This window comes from Zootermopsis nevadensis, unplaced genomic scaffold (genome assembly GCF_977971745.1).
Source record: "Zootermopsis nevadensis isolate Lab colony 2312 unplaced genomic scaffold, Znev_1.0 Znev_ptg000029l, whole genome shotgun sequence".
In the NCBI taxonomy this organism is placed as follows: domain Eukaryota; kingdom Metazoa; phylum Arthropoda; class Insecta; order Blattodea; family Termopsidae; genus Zootermopsis; species Zootermopsis nevadensis.
The window spans coordinates 3,399,718-3,423,141 of record NW_028259161.1 but is presented as its reverse complement, the minus strand read 5'-3'; the positions used below and the strand labels follow the sequence as shown (position 1 = coordinate 3,423,141).

General features: G+C 39.5%; 2 protein-coding genes across 2 annotated transcripts in view; one reads left to right on the top strand and one right to left on the bottom strand.

Annotated features, from left to right (window-relative positions):
• Positions 1-132: 132 nt before the first annotated feature.
• On the bottom strand, positions 133-6,021 carry shrb (charged multivesicular body protein shrub). The gene is made up of 5 exons (XM_022076374.2): positions 5,666-6,021; positions 4,790-4,967; positions 3,915-4,029; positions 3,674-3,815; positions 133-3,240 (listed from the first exon to the last, which is right to left on the bottom strand). The coding sequence occupies exons 1-5, from the start codon at positions 5,844-5,846 to the stop codon at positions 3,179-3,181; spliced, it is 678 nt and encodes a 225-aa protein (XP_021932066.1). The 5' UTR covers positions 5,847-6,021; the 3' UTR covers positions 133-3,178.
• An 88-nt stretch (positions 6,022-6,109) lies between these two features.
• Positions 6,110-23,424, top strand: part of LOC110835789 (TBC1 domain family member 31) — a 28,806-nt gene continuing 11,491 nt past the window's right edge. Inside the window, exons 1-15 of the mRNA XM_087358047.1 lie at positions 6,110-6,295; positions 6,369-6,477; positions 6,591-6,811; positions 8,262-8,350; positions 9,322-9,474; positions 10,943-11,055; positions 11,135-11,313; positions 11,515-11,664; positions 12,795-12,953; positions 13,696-13,792; positions 14,412-14,641; positions 14,785-15,005; positions 15,426-15,559; positions 22,131-22,303; positions 23,128-23,268. Coding sequence (XP_087214173.1) covers positions 8,268-8,350; positions 9,322-9,474; positions 10,943-11,055; positions 11,135-11,313; positions 11,515-11,664; positions 12,795-12,953; positions 13,696-13,792; positions 14,412-14,641; positions 14,785-15,005; positions 15,426-15,559; positions 22,131-22,303; positions 23,128-23,268 — 1,833 coding nt within the window. The 5' untranslated portion in view covers positions 6,110-6,295; positions 6,369-6,477; positions 6,591-6,811; positions 8,262-8,267. The remainder of the gene's footprint in view (positions 6,296-6,368; positions 6,478-6,590; positions 6,812-8,261; positions 8,351-9,321; positions 9,475-10,942; positions 11,056-11,134; positions 11,314-11,514; positions 11,665-12,794; positions 12,954-13,695; positions 13,793-14,411; positions 14,642-14,784; positions 15,006-15,425; positions 15,560-22,130; positions 22,304-23,127; positions 23,269-23,424) is intronic.

The following is a 23,424-nucleotide window of genomic DNA, read 5'->3' as shown; positions in this document are numbered from 1 at the left end:
TTAATAAATGTAACTTACTCACATAAGAAACCACCTATAGGAATGTTGGGAGGTAGTCAGGATGTTGCTTTAGGTCCTGGCATAGATGGTGACATTCCAGATGCGCACAGTTCCAGTAATTACAATACCAACTAAGAGTGAAAAAAATTTTCTTTATTGTTTAGAATTGTGTTTAATTTTCGATTACATGTTAAGAGCAGGCATTTGTTACTGTTACAAAGCTATGTCTACTTGCTGGATAGTGTAGATCAGTGGGTTTTAACCCAAGTACTTAAAACCAAACAAACTGGGTTTATTTCCCTTGCTGCATTATCTTCTAACATGTTTTATTAGCACACAGAATGCAACATAAAGGAATCACTGTTTTTCCACAATTATTTGGGCCACTTTAAAAAAAGGATACCACTAGTCATAGTGGAAACTTGTTGAAAGTTGTTAAAGTTACCTGTAACAGTTTACCAGATCACAAAGACTTGTGAAGAGATACATCTGCAAATTATATATAAGAAAACTGTTTGGGTTTTAAACTATTCTCAAAATTGTTTGGTTATGAAGACAGATAAAATTACATTACTGTAACTAAATTGCATATTTTATCTGAATACTGAAAGTATTTGTTCAGAGACCAATTCCTTTCAACAAAAGCTGGGATGTGATCTTGTATCTGCATTTTCCTGCATTACACTTCCCTCACTAATTTCAACATATCAACAGGACTTCAGATATCAGTAGAGAACTACACAATTACCATGATTTCAAAATCATGGCAAGAATTTCTTTCTGACAGACATTTTGTGTCCATTAGCTAAAGCATACAGTAGGAGTTAATACGGATACAATGAAAAATAGTTGTATGTAGAGCACTTTCTCGGAAAACAGAGACCAGATATTAATTTTTATGTGTGTCTAGGTAGCCTTACATTAGCAGTCTTACATATACCACTACCACAGTGTACTGTATTTAGTCTGTGGTACTGTCAACTTGTCATTGAGAAATTCAATGCAGATAAACCCATGGTGCTAGTTCCTATCAGCAGTGTATCTGGAACTTCACAATCCCCCCCTACCCCTCTGCTTCTTGGAAACAAAGTTTAGAATGTAATCCTATATCCATGTTACTTGTTACTAGCATTTCACTTCCAACAATTTTATCAAGCTGTATTGGTTCAAATTCAGTTTTCATGGAAAAACACTGTTGAGCCTTGTTACAGCTTATCCTTGAAAGTTTGAGTTATACAATAAAATTGGGCTTTGAAAACCTAAGGACAAAAATTTTATCAGGGCTCAGAATATTAGTACTCAACTACTTAATGACAATGTCACAGCTGTGGCAAACTTATCTCTGCAGCAGGCTAAAAACTTACAGGTAATAAATAAATAAAATATATTATATGTTCCAAGTGACCCTTCCCAGGAAGAAACAGCCAAATATTCTTCTTGGGCAAACCTTACATGTCACTATAGCAACACAGAGGACGTCTAATCTTTACTATAAACTACTCAACGAGAAAGTTCCCCTTCCCTACTTTTGCTATCAAACACACGTCTCTATCTTTGCACTCTTCTATATGCATAGTGAAATGACGAACTCCCTAAAGTAACTGTATACAATCTATGAATAGTAGCAAAAACAAACTGTTAACACAAAAAACTGATATCGTGTGGCTAGACCACAATTTTTTCCTCTCTGATCCAGTAAAATCCAAAGATGTTGAAGTGTTTTAACTTTATGTCAACATAGGATTATATGTAATGGGAAAAATGAATGGGGGTAGGTTAGGTTAGGTTGGGGGTTTGCAAATAAATTATTGCCTATAAATTCTGATGTCCCTGACAAAACTACAATAAAGTGGTTCATGCAGTCACAAACAATTATGAACTATCAGTTGAGAAGCACTGATTTAGTAAAGTATGTTTACAACTGTATTTAGCATTTATGGCATCTAAGTACAACAGCCAGCATGCATAGGACAAGAGTCAGGGCTTGGAAGGCTTACATATCATTTGTAAAACATACAATACTTTGTACAAACAATCCATGGTCAATGAATTATCATATTATCTTATTTTATTCACCAGTAAATAGGGAGACCTGAGATGTTCAAAGAAAATTACTGTGTAACTTTTAATAACATTAGCATGGAAATTCTTATTTACACTGATGATATACTTGACTATGAAATATAGATCCTATCACTGTTTGTGTAAATATTCCACTTTCAAAACAACTCTGGTTTTATGCCATAGCTCACACTCGAGAAACACCTATTTCATTTAGAGTTTATGTTGCACAGAAAATACATAATACAAGAAACACCATCTATAGTGTCTCAGAAGTCCTCAGAAATATGTTGCCTTGTTCAAAGGATTGCTCATTGTATATGACACACTTTGAAAAGTGTAGAATGGATTCCATTCTAATTAATTTATTATACAAATGACAACATTTTATGAGCTTTTGGACATTATGTTAAGGAAAGTTTGAAAACCTTGTCAGCCACTTATAATTATGTTGAATTCATTGTTGTGAAGTTCTGTAACCTACAAAACATTAATTCTCTATGGCAGAGGATCATTACAATTCACATTCTACAAAGACTTCTTTTGTGATTAAAATATGTGCTTTTATTACAGATATTATGATTCTCCATTAAAGACAGATATTTATGTTCCTACTATCTCCATTCAATATTAAATTTAGCTTGATTGCTTGCTGCCTATAAGGTTTAACACTTTTACACAGTAATTTCATATTATCACATCTAAGACAATAATAATTTCTGTAATTTACAGTACGTAAAAAAGTACAGAATTATAACAGCAAATGCCATAAAAATCACAGCATTACTCCTATAGTAAATAATGAATTTTTCAAAAATATACACAGCATAAGGAAAATTAATTAATTTTGGCTTAATTAACATATATTTATTTTGTATAATTTTTAAATTTTTTACCCAGAAGAAATATACCTGATTTTAGTATAATATAAGCTGTATTTCAATTAGGATATATATGTACAGTGCAAGATCAGCTCCAGGTTTTAAAATGCTACGTGATTTCCTTGTTCCTTGCAGTAGAATAGTAAATATAAAGCAAGCTGTAGAGTATGCTTCATGAGATCCCACACTCTGGTACTGACTGCTTTGTGTCTAAAGCTTACTGACTTGTGACAAGTTTATGAAGCCCACTGTTGCAGTTCTTTCATGTATTCATCCTCCTCCTCCTCAGCTCGGGATTCTAGAAATAATTAACACAAACTTGACAATTTAAAGCAAACATTGACATGACAAAGAAGCTACAAAGTGGGAAATGAATAAACTGTGTTGTGCTGTATATTATATAGCATGAAAAATGTAAATATGTTCATTTGCAAAAGTCTTTCATTAAAAAAAAATTAAGGTAGATCATTTAGTTTTCACAAACAGAAACATGGAAGATTGCATTGCAATTTGTTGAATGTTCTAGAACCTGTTTCAAAATTAGATGCAGTGAATGCAGTAAGATCTTTAATGTTTTAACTGAAGTTCATTCAATCCTTGAAATTCTCTTAACAGGAATAGTTAACAATGTTCAGTTGGGATGTTAAAGTAAAGTTAACTGCTAACTTTAATATATACAATAAATGGCAAATTTATGAGAGTTAATCCTGTGTTATCCTATTAGTACCTACTAGCTTTGGTTTTAGTTGGAGTAGGCTTCGCAATATCAGCGGTAGGTACACTTGGCAGTTCATCTACTGAAGGTCCCACACCCAGTAGTTCCTTGTCAAGTTCCTCTTGTTCCAGCTCTTCCAATTCACGTTCGAGTTCATCCTGAAATACAAGTTGGGTGTTAATTCCCATCTTACTTGCATATGGCATTCAATTAATATCAGTTCTCTTCAGAGACATCTTAAAAAGCTTTCAACTAACCTCATCAACATCTTGACCAAAAGCAACAGGGTTTGAAATTGCTTCTGAAATCTCCTTTGCAACATCCTGTTGCTCTGCAATATCATCCATCATGTCATGCACTTGATCCACATCCCTGGGAAAAGAACATGAAATTAAATTAAAATTTACATTAATCATAAATTCTTGAACGTGTTATATTTCTTTAATTTAATTATGCTTTCTCAACTGAACAGGTTGAATAGCACTGAATGGGATGATGATGTAAATGTTGTGTTAGGACAAGAAACCAACTACGAGCATTTGCCTGAAGAAACTGAGGAAGTTCCAAAACCACTTAAGCTAGGATCTGAACCAAGAGTCAAACCTGCGATCTCCTGAATATAAAGCAAGACTGTTAATCATTTAACTGTAATGTCTAGTGTCATGACATGAATAAAGACAAAATAATGAGAGAAGTTTTAATTTAAAAGGACAGTGTAGGAAAACTAATACAGTTACCAAATCACAATGTTCATACTGATTTTTACTGGTTTCAACAATGCCAAGCAAATAGATGATGTAACAATTAGTTTCTTAGGTAACATAACCATTGTTGTTGATCCATATTTACACATTTTTGATATGGATCTTACACATCTTCGTTATGCTTTTTTGCCGAACGACTCCTCCATGTGGACGTATTTACGTCAAAAATGTAATTTTGATTAGTAGTACTGAGCAGAGTGTGTATACTAACATCTGGCCTCCCAGTTCTCCTATTATATTACAAATTACATGATATTGGCCAAAATAACCAAAGAACAAATAGCTGGTCAACTGTAGTGTAAAGTGAAACCAATGCTAAATTTAAATCTATCTTACTTACTAGACAAAGAGAGATCAGAATAACTCACATGTGTTGATGTGCTGCCTTTAAGGCATCAGCTGCACTTTTCATAGTCTGTAGTACATTAGTATTTGTATTTGCTCCTTCAAGTGCTTCTCGCTGCATTTCAATTGTTGACAGTGTGCCATCAATCTGCTGCAACTGTTTCTCATATCGCTTCTTTCTCTTCAAAGCCTGGATGGCAGCTAAATTGTACAGATTCATTTGAACAACATATATCACTAACCTTTCACAGAAATTATCAAGAGTTACCAAATAAGCACTGGGCTGTTTCATCAGCTAGTCATAATGAAATCAAGTAATAAATTGCTTGAAAAATTACAAGAGAAACAGAAATGTTTTATTTCAGGCAATGATGTCCATATCTCCTTGGACGTTATTCATGTAATGTTAAAAACAGAATTTTGATTTTTGTTTATTTAATGATGCTTTCTCTGATTCATAGGTCATGTAATATTAACAAAGCAAATTCCCAAACAGTGAATTTGTAAAGCTGTGGAAGAAAGCTGTTAGGTATATTTTAAGGTATAATCACAGCCTCTAAAAGGAAGAAATGAGGAATACCAAAGAATCATGCAATGAAGTACATGCATGAATGCAGACAATAGAAAATCAGTCCCTTATTTACAAAATCTCCAAAAATTATTGAAATGAAAGCCCACACAGTGGACAGCTCAACATTAAACATTAGCAAGCATATTTTACACAGCTCATTAGGTTAGTACCCAAAAAAGCTTCCTTATTATTAAGTGAAACGCCAGTTTATGAAAAACATAATGTATTGGTTATTATACTGTGCTGCAATCAATACAGAATGGTTACTCAACAATTGTTGAGGTTAAGAGATCAAAGATCAATACATACATAAATCATTTTCAAATACCTCTTTTATTTTTCGTGCCATTTTTTCTGGCCACGGCAATTTCTTGTTCTATTTTTTTCTCTAAAAAATCTTGTTTCTTTATAAGCATTTCCTCCGTTTCTCTTAATTTCTGTATGGCTTCGCCAGTTGTTGGTTGTTTGTCTCCTTTCTTTCCACCGAAGAGCTTCGTCATAAAACTCATTGCAGTTACTGATTTTTATAGCACTTAAAGAGCAACACAGTTAATTCCACCAAATATATGAAATGTTGATAATTTGTTTCTAATAGGAAAGGCGTAATTAAATACACGAATTACTAGTTTCCTACAGCCTTCCACATACATTCGTTCTCTTACACGGATCGCCTACTTCTCTTGTTTTCCACTTCAGGTCAGGCATAAATGTGTCAGATCGAACGGGATGTTAGGCATGGACTGATTACAATGAGGGATATGTTAAGGCAGTATTATATTGTGGCGTTGGTATTGTCAGTAGTTTGTGGTATTTTAAATCCGTTGGTAGTTGAAGTTCTTGTTATAATACGATTAATTCTTGACCGCCAAATTCAACAAATATAGTTGTATTATTTCAACGAGTCGAAAGAATAATAAGAGCATGGAATGTTAAGTTTGTTCATGGAATTCCTATTAAGGTAGATACTAGATTATGCGGTAACTAACGGTACTGGTATTTTACACTAACCTTAGTTGTGTTCATGTCCGTAGGTTTTCGCGGTTGGAGTTCAGTGTATAACTTCGGCCTTCGGTTGAGAGTCACGTCGAATGTCCGGTGTTAACTAACTTTTCGGCAGTCATTGCAGTTGCCGTTTTCAAGGTGGGTATGCGGTGGGGCCAATTCTGGAGGTTTTCACCAAACATCCGACGTTGGGTTCACCCGAAAGCCGAAGTTATACTTCACTATATTGATGGCTATCTTCTCGGTTGTAGCTGTGTAGTCTGGTAGAGGTTTACCATCGTATCAGAGGTCGTTGCCGCCTCAGTCATCGTGGTGTGAGTACTACTCTGGTAGAAGTGTATCAGCGTTTCAGAGGTCTTTGCTACATCCATCATCAGGGTGACGAGTAAAGTACTCATCACCCTGCCTGGTGTTACAACTCAGAAGACAGCCATCAGAATCTCAAATCCTACTTAACTCTGTTGTTCCAAAGGTATTGAATTAAACTGTAGCACAATAGGGTGGAAGCAGGCCAAGGACACTAATTTTAACAGAATTATGATCTTTTCTGGTACTGTCTATAAAAGAATTATCAGTGGCAGTAATGGAATAATTTTGAATTCTTATTGAGAAGTCAATAGTTGACATGTGATAAACAGTTTTAGTGAGGATTGAAGGCATTGATTTTGATAACTTTGAGTAAATTGCTCAGTATTTATATCACAACAGGTAACAAATTCAGGTTTGGATTAAATAAGATAATCAGTAATGTTATCTAAGTTGTTCAGGAAGAATCTCATGTAGATGCCCTGATTGTGCTTAAATATATATGTTTGAGAATTTACAGTCCAGTTGAACAGCACAGTATTCTGTGTCCTGTGTCATACCCTGAAGTATCATGCTAAAAGAACAAAATATTTGGCTGAGTGGTTTGAGATAGTTGTATATATATGTCATTCTGTTTTAAATTTCACAAATTATACAATTAATTTTAGTTGCATTAGTATTTGTATATGTTTAAGTCATGTAGCTTACTAGTTTTATAATTACAGCAAAAGAAATTAAAATGCCAATCCTCTTCATATTAAGTCATTTTCATTTTAAGTCATGTAGCTTGCTAGTTTTATAATCCCATTACAGCAAAAGAAATTAAAATGCCAATCCTCTTCTGTGGTTAAGCCTTTCCAACCATCTTCTTTCCCATTTAAACATATGTCAAAGGTTAAAAAAGAGTGATATATGACAACATTAGAAAGCATCACATTTTGTAACTGGAAGTGTTGATATCTATAATTGACAAACTTTTGATCTTTAAATTTTATGCCTGTGGTGTAATAACCCAAAATGAATGTATTTTGTGTACCCTTCAATTGCAAATTGAAATAAAATAGAATTTATAATTGTTGAATGATTCTTTTTAAAAGCCAGGCCACATGTACTATTGTCATCTTATTTAGAGGAATATATTACCCACTTGGTAAATAATTGTCAATTTTAAGGTTGGCTGTACTTGTATGATCAATTATAGAAGGTGAACGAATGCTTGCTACATTCTGAAAAATTTATAATAGGAATTGCATGAACTTCAGCATAAAACTATGTTACTGATAAGGCTATACTGCATAGTTTTACAAGTGTAGCTGGAGATAGTGGGTGTTGTATATATTTAAAGTTATTTCACACAGCACAATATAATCAATTGTTTTTATATTATATTCAAATAAGGTGTAATTGATTACTTATTTTTAAATTCAACATTTTATAGATTCAAAATGACTGAAAATTGTAGTCTTGTTTTTGAAATATCAAAAATTGTTTCAAAGCTACAGTGATTTGGAAACATTTCTGAAGACTGAAAGTTATTATTGGTATTATCAGGAAAGCATTAGTGAACATATTTTATTTAATATTAAACAAAATGTGTGGATGTGTGTAACTTTCAGGTCAGTATGAACCTTCAAGTGAAGCCTGATATGAAGTATTCAGGGATTAAGAAGCAAGTGTTTCAGTTGAAGAAATCCAGGAGGGATGGGTAGGTATTATGTGTGTACAGTTATTGAAGTTTTAATGAGTATGTCAGGGCAACTGTAATTTTGTGGTAATTGCATGTTATATTATTTTCTGGTCAGGGTTTGCATTACTTTTCCTTTTTACTAGACTGGGGTTATAAATTTTTAAAATAAATAAGACTGAATGCTGTAATGAGAGTAGTTATTCCTCTGAATGTATGATTTATTATTGTGTAATTTTCTTTTTCAATATTTCGCTTGTTGGGATGTGCTTCCTGTGGGGCAGGGGAGCAAGGAACAGATTGTGTATTCTGTAGGTCACTGTTCTTCCACTCTTGCTCTCTAGCAGACTTCTCATGGCATATGTACAGTATTTCATTGTGTTGTAAAAATATACTGTATTTTGACTGTATGAGTCACTTAAGCAGTTCAAATATCAAAACACATTCCAATCAATCATACATTTTCATCATATTTGGGGATTCTCCAGAAGTACACATTATATTATTTCATCATTGCAAAAACATACAGATACTTATTTCACTCTCTGATTTACTTAGCAAAACCCTTCCAATATACCAATCTATGATTGTCTTTACTTTACCATTTTTCATTTTACCATTCATGATTTGACTTTGTAGCCTCTGTTTGAAATATTATTATATTATAACATGACACAGCTGGAACAGTGCGTTATGACATGCAGTCTGGTGGGAAGATGCTCTGTGGAGCCAGAATATCAAATTCAGGAAACTGGTGATTTTGTTATAGTTTATCAATAAAACGTTTTATTATTTCAGTGCATATAATGTCATGCAATAACATTTTGAAAGCTGTGAAATATATATCACTGAAAATCATAAGAATGATGCATCCTTGAATTGTATGTAAACTTTAACATAAAACCAGGCAAAGAATTCTGATATGCTACAGAATCATCATAGCATACCAATTCATGATTAATATGTATTTCTTGTTCTTGTTTTGTTTTAAGTTTAATCCTGCAGGTGCATCATACTGTTCCGACGCCTAATGGTGAGGCACACCGTGTTCGGTTCGTACATGCCACATTTGATGAAACTGGAGAGTTATTAGCAGCTTCTGACCACAGGGGAAATATATTTATAATTGACTTGGAAAGTAAAAAGTAAGATATAAGTCTTTCAGTGTATGTTTGAAAATTTGGTCATTGCTTCATTCATAAAATGGTTAGTTCACTAAATTGACCATCTTCATAGCTGACAAATCACTGTTACAAGACCTTTCCATCACACACGGGGATGTACTGTCACACGGTTCAAAGAAATTAAATTAAGATCTGAGTCTAAATCTGTTTGCACATTTAGAAATTATCATTCAAATTGTTATATAGGTAAAGTAAAGTAAAGTTTGTCCCACTATACGCCATGTAGGCGTTTGGGGTGAGTGGAGGTATAGCTTCTCTCTTCCTTGACCTTGGCACTAGATGGGGGTGAGTGGTCAGCATCACGCCCCGGCCGGCTTTACCCCCGGGAAAGGACCCCAATACACATTATAGAGGAGGCTGGATGGGCCCCAGAGCTGGTCTGGACGCAGAGGCTAGAGGAAAAATCCTCTGCCCCCGTCGGGGATCGAACCCCGGTCGTCCAGCCCGTAGCTAGTCACTATACTGACTGAGCTATCCCGGCTCATTGTTTTATAGGTAGAAACCTGAAATAATACAAATGACTGACAATGATGTTGTTAGATATTACATATTATAAAAGGATTGCTGGACTTTTATAAATATGTTCTTGTCATGCGTAACTGAACTGTGACAAATATAATCTAGAATTAGGAGCTACTTCTATATTTTTATTATTTACTCCTCATGCCTGTAACCAAAATATGATTATAATGTTGCTAGTTGTTGAACATAGCCTGCTTTAAAAATGTAGAAACTAATTTATATATGAATAATTGATTATTTTGAGGTCTGTAGCTACTGTTTGTGTTCAGACATGCTTGTGCAAAAATATGGTATTATTTGATATTTTAATCATTATCTGACAGCAAATGAAGTTTCAGATGAAAACTTCAAACTCATTGAGGCTTGCAAGATTTTAAATTTAACCATGCTTTAATTTTAAAACAATTGCGATGACAAGATTTGAATTATTTTCATATTAACATTCCCCCTCCCTCTGCAACTGAGAACAGGAAGCATAGACAGATGACAAAGAAGTCAGCCACTGGCTCATGTTTGTTTACAATTAATGAAAGCAAAGATCAACTGATAGAGTTGTTACCTCAAAGACAAGCTGTTTAGTTAAAAGTCTTGAATCAAAGTACAGAAAATGAAAGTGGACATTGGAAGCATGCCAGTATCAACAAATAGAGTGTATATTTTGAACTAAATTTTATATTTTCAGGTTTGATGTAAGCTGATATAATATTGCTGTTTACTAGTTAAATGACAAAAGAAAGTCATTTATGGAAAAATTAATTGAGCAGTAAATATCACTAAGCATGGTCTAATTGCTGAGCAATGCCTGTCACCTCCTTTTCAGAATTTTTGAAGTCCTGCACATGATTGAGTTCTTTATATTCATTAGTATAGTCCATAATTAACATAAAATCACTACATATTTTTTCAGGTTTTGGCTCCTGCCAAATATAGGCTCATGCACTATGATTGCCTTTCCACCTACAAAAAAGGGCGAGCTGCTTATTGGATCTGTGAATTGTTCTCTACAACTCATGAACATAGGTAGGATGTTGCAATTCATTGGCTCTGAGGCAATCACTAACTTCTGTACAGTTTATTAATTTTCTGTTTCTAATTATAGAATTAGGAACTGTGACAGAGAAGTTGGATGGACACACACTTCCACCCAAGCAGGTCACTTTCTCTTCAAATGGCCGATATTGTCTCACAGCCGCAGCACAAGAGGCAATTATTTGGAACTTGGACTCCAGTACTCAAGCTCACTGTTTGACCTTACGCAGGGATGTTGCTGTCAAACAGGTAAAGGATGTTTTTTTTAGCTAATTGCAAAGCCTGGATTCCACTGTTTCTTTAGGCTTCACCCACATTTTTAGAGACGTGTAACTTAGAATTAACACTTACCTGAACAGTGGCATGCAGATATACAGGTAAGGTTGAGGAATAATATGTTATTAATTCCTTAAACAAATTAATCAAAGATATTTTTCTTTTTCTTCACAGGTTATTTTCATGCCAGTTTCTGACAACATATTGGCATGCTTTCAAGATGACTCAATACATGTATGGAATTTTGACACCTTTGAATGCATTAAGCAGATTTTGCCAGAAGCATGGAAGAGTCATCAATTGAAATCTATTGCTTTCACAAGGGAGTACAGTTTTATTTTTGTGTATGAAACTGTTTGAGGGAACATGAAATAATTTAAGTTGTGAGATTCATCCCATATTGTCAAGCTAATACATAGAAAAGCAGTCATTGCTAACTCACCTAGTAAGTGCTCTGTGCAAAAATTCAGTAGGTTCAGCACAAACTGTATAGTCACTGAAAGGCAAAAATTGTTAGAAAGGTAATTGATGTTGTTCTTTTGGGTTGTGATGTGTGTAGATTTGTAGGTACGTAGATACCTAGTGTTTCTTCAACACCACCTACACGTCCACATGGCGTTACAACCCAGAAGAACAAAGCATTGACAAATTGTTGAAAGTTTTGCTAGTTGTAAAATAGTCAATACACCCTGAAGTGGACTGAACTCAATTATTGTAGAGGAAGGGTTGGATTTTTGTGTTGTGTGTTGAATCATTAGAGTTAACTTGGTTAGTTACATACTTGCTATCATGCCTAACAGTTTTACTTGGGTGTGTTTTGTAGAACACAACTATTATACTAAGTGATGGATATATTTTTTTCAAAAGAGATGAGTAGAAGTATTTTTAATCATTTGTGTTTAGTCAGAAACTTACAGTATTGAAAATTATTAATGTGAGAACAGTTACCTGACTGCTGCTCAGATTTTGTGTATGATGCGAGGTTTTCTTACTTGATGTTAAAGTATTTAATACTTAAAATCTGCCAGACCAATCTTAATAATTAAGAGTAAAGTAAAGTAAAGTTTGTCCAGCTACGTGCCATACAGGCGCTTGGGGTGAGTGGAGGTATTTATTGACCTCAGCACTAGATGGGGGTGGGTGGTCAGCATCACGCCCCGGCCGGCTTGACCCCCGGTACCCATTGTAGAGGAGGCTGGGTGGGCCCCAGAGCCGGTCTGAACACAGAGGCTAGAGGAAAAATCTTCTGCCCCCATCGGGGATCGAACCCTGGTCGTCCAGCCCATAGCTAGTCACTATACTGACTGAGCTATTCCAGCTCATAAATAATTAAGAATACAGATGATAAGAAGGAGAGATAGTATTTGGATTCACAATGAGGACAATGAAATTAAGGAAGGGAATAGCATTGTGGCAGTGTTTCTCTGAAAGTAATAACTGTATCCAATGATAGGAATGGGAGAGCAATGGTGATTGGGGGACATTGTCCAGTATTGGTGGTGTTCTGTCTTGATGTCTGGAGTGTAAAGAAGGTAATTGAACTTCCAGAAGGTGTGTCAGGCATCCGGCATGTAGAATTTCTACCCCAGCTGTTTGATGCTGGTGCTAACAAAGTAAGTGAATATGAAAACTTATTTTGTAATTTGATGTATAATGTAGTGTTTTGCCTTGTTGGAGGAAGGAAGGGATTACTGTTTTTCTGGTTTCCGTCCTTGTGATTTAATGCTGTTTCTAGAAATTTTACATTTCAATAATATAGACAGAAATTAATAGTACAGTCTCTACAATGGTCATATATTTATAGTGATAATATTTTTTACAGCCCTTGTAGAAATGAAAAAATACTTAATTGGTTTTAGTATTTTGTTCTGTTCTGTCATTGGTTTGTAAGCTTTTTGTTATATGTTTTGTTTGTTGGTCAGTGACTTCCTGAGAAAAATCTAAGATACCTTTTAAGTTGGTTGATTACTTAGTTTATGACTGTATATCACTGGGTGAGATTATTTAGCATCAAATTATGTATGTGAGGAAGATAAAGAAAGGTTAATTCGGAAGAATGTGACAAGGCATGGCAATGGCCTGTTTTAAGTTCAGTTTTGGATTTTATTTGGAGGGACTGTGTGTCTCATGTTATTGAAAATGCAATTGTGTGTTAAGCAAACATCTGCAAAATTATTTCAATTTACAGTCACCTTTTTTACAATGTTAGTATCAATGCCAGTTAAACTGGTGTTAAATTTAGATCAGATTCATTGCTAGTTTATAACTTTGTGCCATAATTAATGTGCATGTTTTATGTGTATGCAGTTTATGAGAGTACATGCAGTTTTGTCAGTATCATTTAATGCATTCCAGGTACTTGGATTACTGTCTTCGCAGGGTATTCTTTATTTTCTGGACATTGAATCATCCTTGTTCCTGGAGAATGTGATTGTGTCTCAGACTAATATCAGTAAGTACTACATATCCTTAATTTTGTTGCTTTGAGAGTACATAAAAAAGCTATATTGCTCTGGTCTGGTCTGCAGCAAAGTTATGTTGCTTGAGTAAATAAATAATAGAATAAAAAAATTGTAACTTATACGATTAATTTAATGACAATAAAGGGTATTTAACTGAGTATGAAGAATGTATATCTGTAAGGTATGTGGAGAGTAAAGTAACATTCACTGTTCAGATTACAGTTCAACCTGCTAGTTGAAAATGTGAATTGATTTCATATTATAATTATGCAAACACAGCAGTTCATTATGTTAAACTTTGGTATTGTAATAAATTAAAACAGCATCTTAAAGCAGAACACTATTAGCAGATACATTCATTCTTTAGCAGATATTGTATGCACGTCTTGTTTCTGCTGTACATGTAGGCTGTATGTCCTATCCATATCATTCTTGACAACGTTGTTCTGGGTTATGGCACCATGTAGACTTGTTATCCTTGCCAACATGAGAACCTCATATTTCACATATCACTCTTTTTTCCTGATGTCCCCTAGAGAAACATTAAATGGAGATTCCACTGAGCATAAAATTTAAGTCCATCCTATGTTTCTGTGGTTTAATTTGTAGGTAGGTTTACATGTAGCTACAGTGGGAAGTATGTTGCATGCATTCTACAGTCCGGTGAGGTGAACATATACACAAGCGTTCCCTTGTTAGAAGCCCAGTCTCTGGAAGAGACTGTGCTGACAGAGAAAGCTCATTCTTCAGAACATGATGTGGAGCCAGAGAAGAAAATGGCCACCCACCGTATAGTCAGACACTCTTCAAAACAGAACCTCCTCAGAGTGCATAAACAGGTTTGTATATACCTGTCTTCCGTAACTTTTAAAACTTTTAATTATGCTTCTGCTTCATGGGAACAAAGTGTTTATGATTTATTAACAGTTGTCACAATTTTATTGTGATTTATCTTTTAATGCTTTGTATAATCTCTGTGTAGCTTAAAGAAACTCTGAATTTAAGTCGCTTACGGCCTATCCTAAAGGAGTTTGGAGAATACCCAGACTCTTACCGACCTCTTATTTGGAGAATTATCTTACACATACCCTGCAATCAGCCGGCATATATGAGTCTTATCAAACGAGAAGTCCACACAGCTTACCTGCATCTTGAAGAACAATATTCACTGGAAAACAGAAGTGTCTTAAATTGTTTGAAAAGGTAAATGTTTCTACCTGTTTTACTTTATAAGGTATGATTTAAAAATGCACAAGATGAAGTTTTTATCGAGTGTAAGACATATTACATGGGTTGGGCTGCGTTTATCAGACACTGGCATTTATGTACTACTATAGTGCTTGATTCATTTGTGCAATTCATTGGTTTGATGAAAAATTCATGTGGAGCATTACTGTTGTAAATAGTTGGGTTCAAGATTTATTTATGATGTTCAAATTAATACAGTTTTGGCTTTTTTCATTGCTGATTTATCATTTTGTACATACCATTCTAATTATGAATTTATAATGTGGATATCACATTCAAGGTCCAAAATGTAGTTGGCATAGTGCATTTATTTCCACTTATTTACTGCAGATTTAACATATTGTTAAATAGTGTAATAATCACTTTCTATTTTAGATTGCTATCCTGTTTGGCTCATTGGTCCTCAATATTTGCTGAAGTGAAATTCCTGCCATTATTTGTTTTTCCTTTTGTGAAAGTTTTCAAGAATGATCCTTTTGTATGCTTTGAAGTTGTTACCACAATCATAAGTAAGTATTGTAGCGTGGGTAGGTATACAACCTTGATTGTCAACCCTTAATTTCTTGTGGGGTCTACTACCTCAAATCCGATCTCAGTTGTAAACTTGGTTGGATTGTAAGAGACCACAAAGTCTTCCAACAATAATGAATTTAATCAACTAAAACGTCTTTACAGCACAAAATAATCTCGTCTACAACACACTTCTCCTACAAGCGATTCACACTTCAGCTCTCTTCGCAGTATTTCTTCCACACTCTCACCTACTACACTACTGTCAAAGTCAACCAACCAACCAAAGAAGCTAACTGAGGGCAGAGGCCTGCGCAAGCGCAAGCATCGTCCCTACCTAGGTGAAACCATTCCTGCGCACAAGACGCATTGCTGGAAATGGTAATCGGTCGTAATATAAGAACGGAAATTTTGCTAACGCTAACGGGGTTTCGTCGTGGCGGGAGCCTCGACCATTCAAACTGGGATTTGTTGCTGCTGATGGGAGGTTATCCTGTCAGGCAAGTTGTCGAAGGAATTTGGTTGGTTGGGTCTCTGGGGTATGAACCCAGAGAGGGAGGGGCCGTTTCGGCTGAAGGCCTCTGCGGCATGGGGGGAAGATCACTTCAGCTGATGGCCTCCATGATCGGGGGGAAGGGTGGCGGGCCGTGCCCCTATTAAGTTATACCCTGGCATTCGCCTTACAACTGAGGAAAGCACGGAAAACCTCAGTCAGGGTAGCCGAGTAGTCTAACCACTCGTTGTGCTGACTTGGCCGTCTTTTGGGGATGGCTTCGGCTGGCCTGCTGAACATCAGTCGCCCTCGGTTGCCCTTGGGTGAACTCTGGCAGCCCTCATTCGGCACGAGTGTCTTCCGAGTTGCCGAACTAAGGGGTTCCCCACACCAGCTAACCTCGAGTCAAACCTCTCAGTTAGTGCTCTGATGTGGTCGGCAAAGAAAGGGACCCCCAGATCCTCATGTATTTGCCTGTTACTAACGTACCAGGGCGCGTTAGTAACAATTCGAAGACACTTGGATTGCAGAACTTGCAGCTTCTGGACGTGGCTGTGGGCAGCTGACCTCCAGATCGGGCATGCGTAATCCATTATGGGACGGATGAGCTGCTTATAGAGTAGTACACCGTTCCTGATTGACAGGCCACTTCTCCTATTGATAAGCGGGCCTAGCACACCTAATCGTTGCGCTGCCTTCTTTCCCACTTGGTTGACGTGCGCCGACCAAGTAAGCCCGGCGTCAAGGGTGACCCCCAGATACTGCGCTGTTTTGACCCATTGGATCGGCTGTCCGAGGAACTGCACTGCTCGGGGCTGTTGGATGTGTCTTCTCGCGGAAATGAAGAGAACCGCGGTGCTCTTCGAGACGTTGATAGCAATCCTCCAGGCCCTGAGCCAGAGCTGAAGTCTACTGAGGTAGGTCTCCAGATACCTGACGAGAAGCGTTGGGCTACGGGACGTGACTACTAGAGCCGTGTCGTCCGCGTATTGTGCTAACTCGACGTGGCGGGACGGTGTGGGTATGTCGTTGACATACAGACTGAAGAGCACAGGGGAGAGAATTCCGCCCTGCACAACTCCAGCCCGCATGGTACGACGTGTGGACGTGGCCGACTGGAAGGATGTCTGGAATGTCCGGTCAGCGAGGTAGGAAGAGATGGTTTTTACCAAGTACGACGGGAAGTTGAGGACGGTCAGTTTGTATAGGAGGCCTTGGACCCAGACTGTGTCGAAGGCTTTGGCCACGTCCAGGAAAACCGCGCCGGTTAGCCGCTTCTCATCAAGGTTTCTGTTGACCCTTTCGACGAGGCGAGCCAGCTGTAACGATGTGCTGTGTCTGGGTCGAAACCCAAACTGCTCGTCGCGCAGCAGCCCGCGTTCACTGACCTCGTGTAGGACCCTCGTTAGTAGGATTTTCTCGCAGAGTTTGCCGACCGTGTCGAGAAGACTGATGGGTCTATAGGAAGAAGGTAGCGTGGGGTCCTTCCCCGGCTTCAGTATGGACACCACTCGAGCGTGTTTCCATGCCGAGGGGAAGTGTTGCCTGCGAAGGACCGCGTTGAACACTTTCGTGAGAAAGGTTACCGCGCGTCGTGGGAGATGTTTCAGGACCCTGTTCGGTATACCGTTGGGGCCCGGAGCCTTGCCAAGCTTGAGTCCCTTGATGGCCTGGGCGACCTCCGATGGACTGGTTAATTTTGGTTCATTTACAGGGGCATACTCGTATGCTCGCATCGCCTCGTTAACCATGTCAATTGTAGTCAGGTCCGACGGGTAGTCTACCGGCTGGAACTGGACCTCAAGGCTGTCGGCTAGGGCTTCTGCCTTCTCGGGGTTCGAGAGAGCCAGTCCTCCCATCACTAAGAAGGGGGGCGACGGAGTGGGGACTCGCATCACACGCTTGGTCATTTTCCAAAGCGACTGGTCCTCGCAGTCCAAGGATTCGAGCGTGTCGCTCCACTGTTCGTTCCGCCACTCGTTGAGACGATAGGTCACCGACCTCTGGAGTCGATTGACCTGGGTCTTAAGAGCGGGGTCTCTTGTGACCTGCCATCGCCTCCTCAGCCGGTTCTTCAGGCGTATTTCATCTCGAATACTAGCGGGTAGAAGCGGTCGCCTGTCAATGCGGGGTCGAAGCTTGGGAGCGGACGCTGCTGTGGCTTCCAGGATAGCACTGGTCAGCTCCTCGACGCACTTGTCAATTTCTTCCTCGTCGTTTACCACGGGGTTCCCCGGTAGTCTGCTTTCGAGGCAAGCCTGGAATGCAGCCCAGTCCATTCTCGCGAAGTCCGGGCGATCAGGCAGGTTTTGAAAGGACGATCGGCACGTGGTGTCGACGAGGACGGGCAGGTGATCTGAGCTGAGTGCGGGGCAGACAGTCAGGTGCACCGGTAGGACGAAGTCCTTGATGAGGACAATATCAAGGACGTCAGGTGTGGCGTTGTGTGTGTAGGGAGCCGTGGTTGGAGAATCCGGCCCGTAGATGAAGCAGGAATTTCTGTTGGCGTAATCACGCAGGAGCGAGCCCCTAGTAGAGATAAGGCTAGAATTCCAGTCCGTGTGTTTCGCGTTGAGGTCACCAGCCAAGAGGACCGGGAAACCCCCGCTCAAGCACTCGGTCAGGTCCGACTCTATCCATGGCCGGGTGGGTGCGAGGTATGCCGCCACTAGCTTGACTTTCCTGGTTGCCAGTACCAGGTGAATGGCGGTTGCTTCTAGTTGTTGTAGACCCGATACCGGCACAGGGTAATGATCAATGCCCCTGCGGACAAGGATCGCTGTGCCACCCCCTAGCGTCGGGCGGTCCGTACGGTGGCAAACGTAGTTCGCGAACCTCAAGGCCCGACCCGACGTGAGGTGCGTCTCGTTCAGGAGGCAAACATCGACTCCGTAGTCACCGAGGAACTGCTCCAGCTCCAGCTTCCTGTCGCGGACACCGTCGGCGTTCCAGTAAGCCAGCCGCAAGGCCTTGCTACCGTGTCCTCTAGGCCGTGCAGTCATTGTCGGCCATGAAGAGGAGAACGGTTTTGAGGAGGGCTCGCGGACGAGACCCCCCGGGGGGGAGTGAATGGATCGCGGCGAGGAGACGTCGTGTCAACTCAATGCAGACCCGTGGTGAGAGGGTTTCCAGGATATCTGAGATGTCCTGGAGCGGTGATTGACCCTTGGGTGGGGTGGGGTCAGTCTTCTTGAGAGCAGGTGCTGTGGGATTTGCCACCGGCGCCACAGGACGAGCGGGCTTGGCACGGCCGCCCTTGGGGATAGTCTGCCGCTCAGTCTGTACAATGGCTCCAGTTGGCGTTGGGGCGGGGTTCTTCATAGCCGCAGCCTTGACGACGCGGCCACCACGGACCACGTGGTTCCACCCAGGGCCCAAGTTCTCCTGCTCGAGGGAAGGCTTAGCTAGCGCCGATTTGGGCGCTGGCAGGCGCGTGGAGACGTCGTCCTTTCGGCCGCGATCCCCTTTCGCACGCTGTGCAGCGGCCGTCTTGGCTTCCTTCCACTTACTGCAACCTCTATAGTTCGCAGTGTGGTTGCCTCCGCAGCTGCAGCACTTAAGTTGTTGCTTGGGGGTGGCACACGACCCGGATGGGTGAGCGTCCCCGCAGGCCACGCACCTGGGTGCATAACCGCAGTTCCGCTGCGTGTGCCCGAAGCGTTGGCACCGTTTACACTGCATGGGCCCCTTTGGTGCAACATATGTTTCTACCTTGACCCGCAGACCGCAGATCTCAGTAAGGGAACGCACTTTCGCCACGTCGGGGCCTCGTGCTATCGACACTATAAAGTGTGGCGTAAGGGGACGGTCACCGTCCTGGTCCATGGCCCGGCGCCTCGATCGCAGTTGCATGACCCCCTGCACAGCAATGTGCATGGCGGCCAGCTCCTCGCGTACCTCGGCCTCAGGCATGCGCACTCCCAGGTTTTTAATCAGCAGGCGCACGCACCGATCCTCAGGGAGGGAGAATGTGTGAAAACTCACACCCTCGCCCTCATCGAGGGACCGCAGGACCCTGACGGTGGCCCGGAACCCGTCGGCGGTCTCAGGCACAAGAGCCAGAAGGTCTCCCTTCATCTGCGCCACGATCCCGCAGGCCAACTCCGCGCGAATCCTATGCAGGAAGCTGCGTACGTCCTTCACCCCAGAGACGTACACCGGGGTTTTGTTACGGCGCTCCCCCGGAGCCGTTTTGTCCACTTGAGCGTTGGAAGAAGAAGCGGCGTCAGATGACACACCAGTGAGCGGCCCGGACAGGTCCCCAGTCACCTCCATCGAGGAAGAGGGTCCCGGCTGGGAGCCGGGTCCCTTGGCTGAGGGCTGCACTGTCCTGCTCATGGAAGCGGTGGATGATGTTGCTGCTACCGACGGTCCATCGGGCCGATGAACTTTTGCCGGTGCCGGCAGAGAAGGTGACTGGGCTCCGGACAGTGGCCCGGGCGTCGGGCGCCTGGATGCGGGTTCCAACGAACCGCTCGAATTGGACAAGTCCAACTCTTTGGCTTTCCTCTTGCCAGTGTTGGCTCGAGTAGGCCCTCCGACCACGGTCGTAGCTGCTGTATTTAATGCTGCTGCCACTGCTGCCCGCTGTCTTTGCTTTTCCGCCGCGATGGCGTCCAGGATCTGCTTCTGGACCTGTTGGAACACTTCAGGGAGGTGGGCCTTCAGAAAGGCCAGCTCACCTCCTTCCATGTCTCTCAAACTTTGTTCAATTGTAAGAGACCACGACGTCCACGTCACAGATTTCTCAAACTTTGTTCAATTGTAAGAGACCACGACGTCCACGTCACAGATTTCTTAATAATTCTTATATAAGATAAGCACTTTCTATTTTCTAAAACGTTTTACCAGCACAAAAGCTCAACTCCCGAAGCCGCATCCACTCACTCGTCGGCTTTTACAAAACTCCACTTATACTGTGTAAATATGGACCGACAATGGTCAGCTTTTATACTATGAACTCCTGCGTGCATAACAATGCAAGGTAAAGTCTACTGTCAAAGTCGATTGTCAATCGGCTTTTATACAAATACAACAATGTCTATGCAACAATGCTAAACGCAACAATGTCAATAATAATACAACAATGCATGAATACAACAATGTCTATAAACTAACAACAATGCCAACCCCAACACATCACACTATTTTCAATGTGTGTAATGCAAGCAAAGTCTGCATTCATCCATCCAACCTTCTGTCATCATCATCATCATCATATACCAGGTTATTTAAGAATGCTCTATCAAGTATAAAATTATATAGTGCCAAGCAAGATTTATGTTTGCTGAATTTGAAAAGACTGGGTAGAAGAGGTAATGGACTATTTCAGGTACTGTCCAACATTGACCTCAAATGGCTGACACAAATGACTTGAAAACCCCATTTGGGATAAATGTTGTAAGTAGTTAGTAATACCATTTGTAATTTGGAGGTCCCAGGTTCAAATTTTGTCCTGGAGACTGGCTTCCTAATAGGTCTTTCAGTCTGTTCAGGCAGATGCTGGGATAATACCTTAAATTAGGCCACGAATGTTTCCTTCCACATCCCTTCCAATTTATTCACTAGTCATTATTTGATGCTGTATAATCTTAGCTATTGATAGGATCATTAAATAAAGCATAAATAAATACATTCACTTGGGTTAGCTGATGTTCTGTCTGAGATTTGAACTGGGTACCTCTGATAAAGTCAAACATATTATACTATTCCACCATATTCAGTGCTAGTGTCTTTTCAAGAAGAGACAAAGGTATTGAGACTGGCAACAATATAAAATTAAACATGGATTATGCTATACAGCAAGAGTAAACTTCCTTTATAATGCTGATATTACAGATTAAAAAGAATATAATACAATATTCCTCTGATGTGATAATAATTGAGTTATTCCAAGTGGATTGTGATAATATAATCTGCATTTTCAACACTGAAATAAATCTGTTTTAGTATTAAGTGAAGCTTTTGTGGCGACTGAAGATGATGAAAGACTCTCGGGTTACAAGCCACATCAGGTGGCTCGTAACCTGAGTCTTTCATCAAATCTGTTCTAATTTATTCGTTGTTTATCACTTCAGTGAACTGGTGTCAGTATTGGTTTGAGTATTTCCCATTCCCACCAGTAAATGTATTGTCTATGATTGAGAATGTTCTTGCTGAACATGATACAGAGCTGCTGGAATTTTACTGTGGTGCTGGAGTCAAAACAGATTTGTATGCATGGACTCTGCTAGAGGTAGCATTTTCAGAGGTATGTGATTTTGTAGAATATGGTATGGTTATGAAATAGTTGAAAATTAATGAACCCTTACAAAGCAGTGGTGTTTACATTCCCTTATATATCTGTGATTTAACACAATATTACAAAACATTTCTCATACCTGTAAGCTACTTATTTTAGAGTAATTGTGAAAAGGTTTATTTTATGAAATTTAAAGGAATGAACTTTCAATGACAAACAAAACTTGATTTCCTGTAGTGCACAGGTTTAATGAATTTATATCAAGTGATACAATTTTAAATATCTTAGACTTTCATGTTACACTCAGTTTACAGATTAACATCCTTCACCACTCCTTTTATAAACATATCATTGCATATGACATTAATTAAAATATAGACAGACATAAAATGTTAAAATTCATGTAATAGGCACTGAGCAGAAGAAGCTACAAAATACAGGACCGATTTAGAGCCAGCATGAAATAACAAAGTAAATAAATAATGAAATGGAAACTAAGATGGATGAATACATTTCTTAATAACAATGTAAATAACTTATACATTAATTAATCAATTTCAGAATGAAGATATTATGTCATGTGTTCTACATTCATTGAAGATCAGTTTTATTTTAATATAATCCTTCAGTGAGTCTTCCAAGTGGTCTCTGTCTTTCGTGATTTATTGTTTTAAGTTCTGTAAGTGTATCTCCAATGTATCACATATGCCTCACCCCTCTCATTCTCCTTGATTTGATCTCTCTAATAACATTTGGTGCTAAGTATAAAATACAGGAACGGAATTTGACTGATAGTTGCTTAAACAAAAGTGATGGCATCAGTATTGTTTCAGGTGTTGCCAAGGTCAGATTGGTTGTGCCTATGGGACCATGTCTTATCCAATGAACCATCCTTCTTGTTAATGGCTGTTGTGGCATATAATATTGTATGCCGTACAACAATCATGTCGTGTCGGAACCGTGATGATTTTGAGGTCAGTTTCTTCTGCTAGAGCTACCATTCAGTGTTAATAGTTAGAAATTTATGCTGTATGAGTTTTAACTCTAATTGCAGAAAACATACTGTAGATTCTTTTACAGTGAATACAAATCCTATCATTCATTACAATCATAGAAACATATTCAATGAT

What these genes read in the sequence shown, in the direction of transcription:
- shrb (XM_022076374.2), bottom strand. Translation starts at nt 5,846, where the DNA reads ATGAGTTTTATGACGAAGCTCTTCGGTGGAAAGAAAGGAGACAAACAA. An exon ending in TGGCACGAAAAATAAAAGAG is followed by an intron (nt 4,968 to 5,665) that starts GTATTTGAAAAT and finishes TGTACAATTTAG; the next exon opens with CTGCCATCCAGGCTTTGAAG. An exon ending in AAGGCAGCACATCAACACAT is followed by an intron (nt 4,030 to 4,789) that starts GTGAGTTATTCT and finishes TTCTTTTCCCAG; the next exon opens with GGATGTGGATCAAGTGCATG.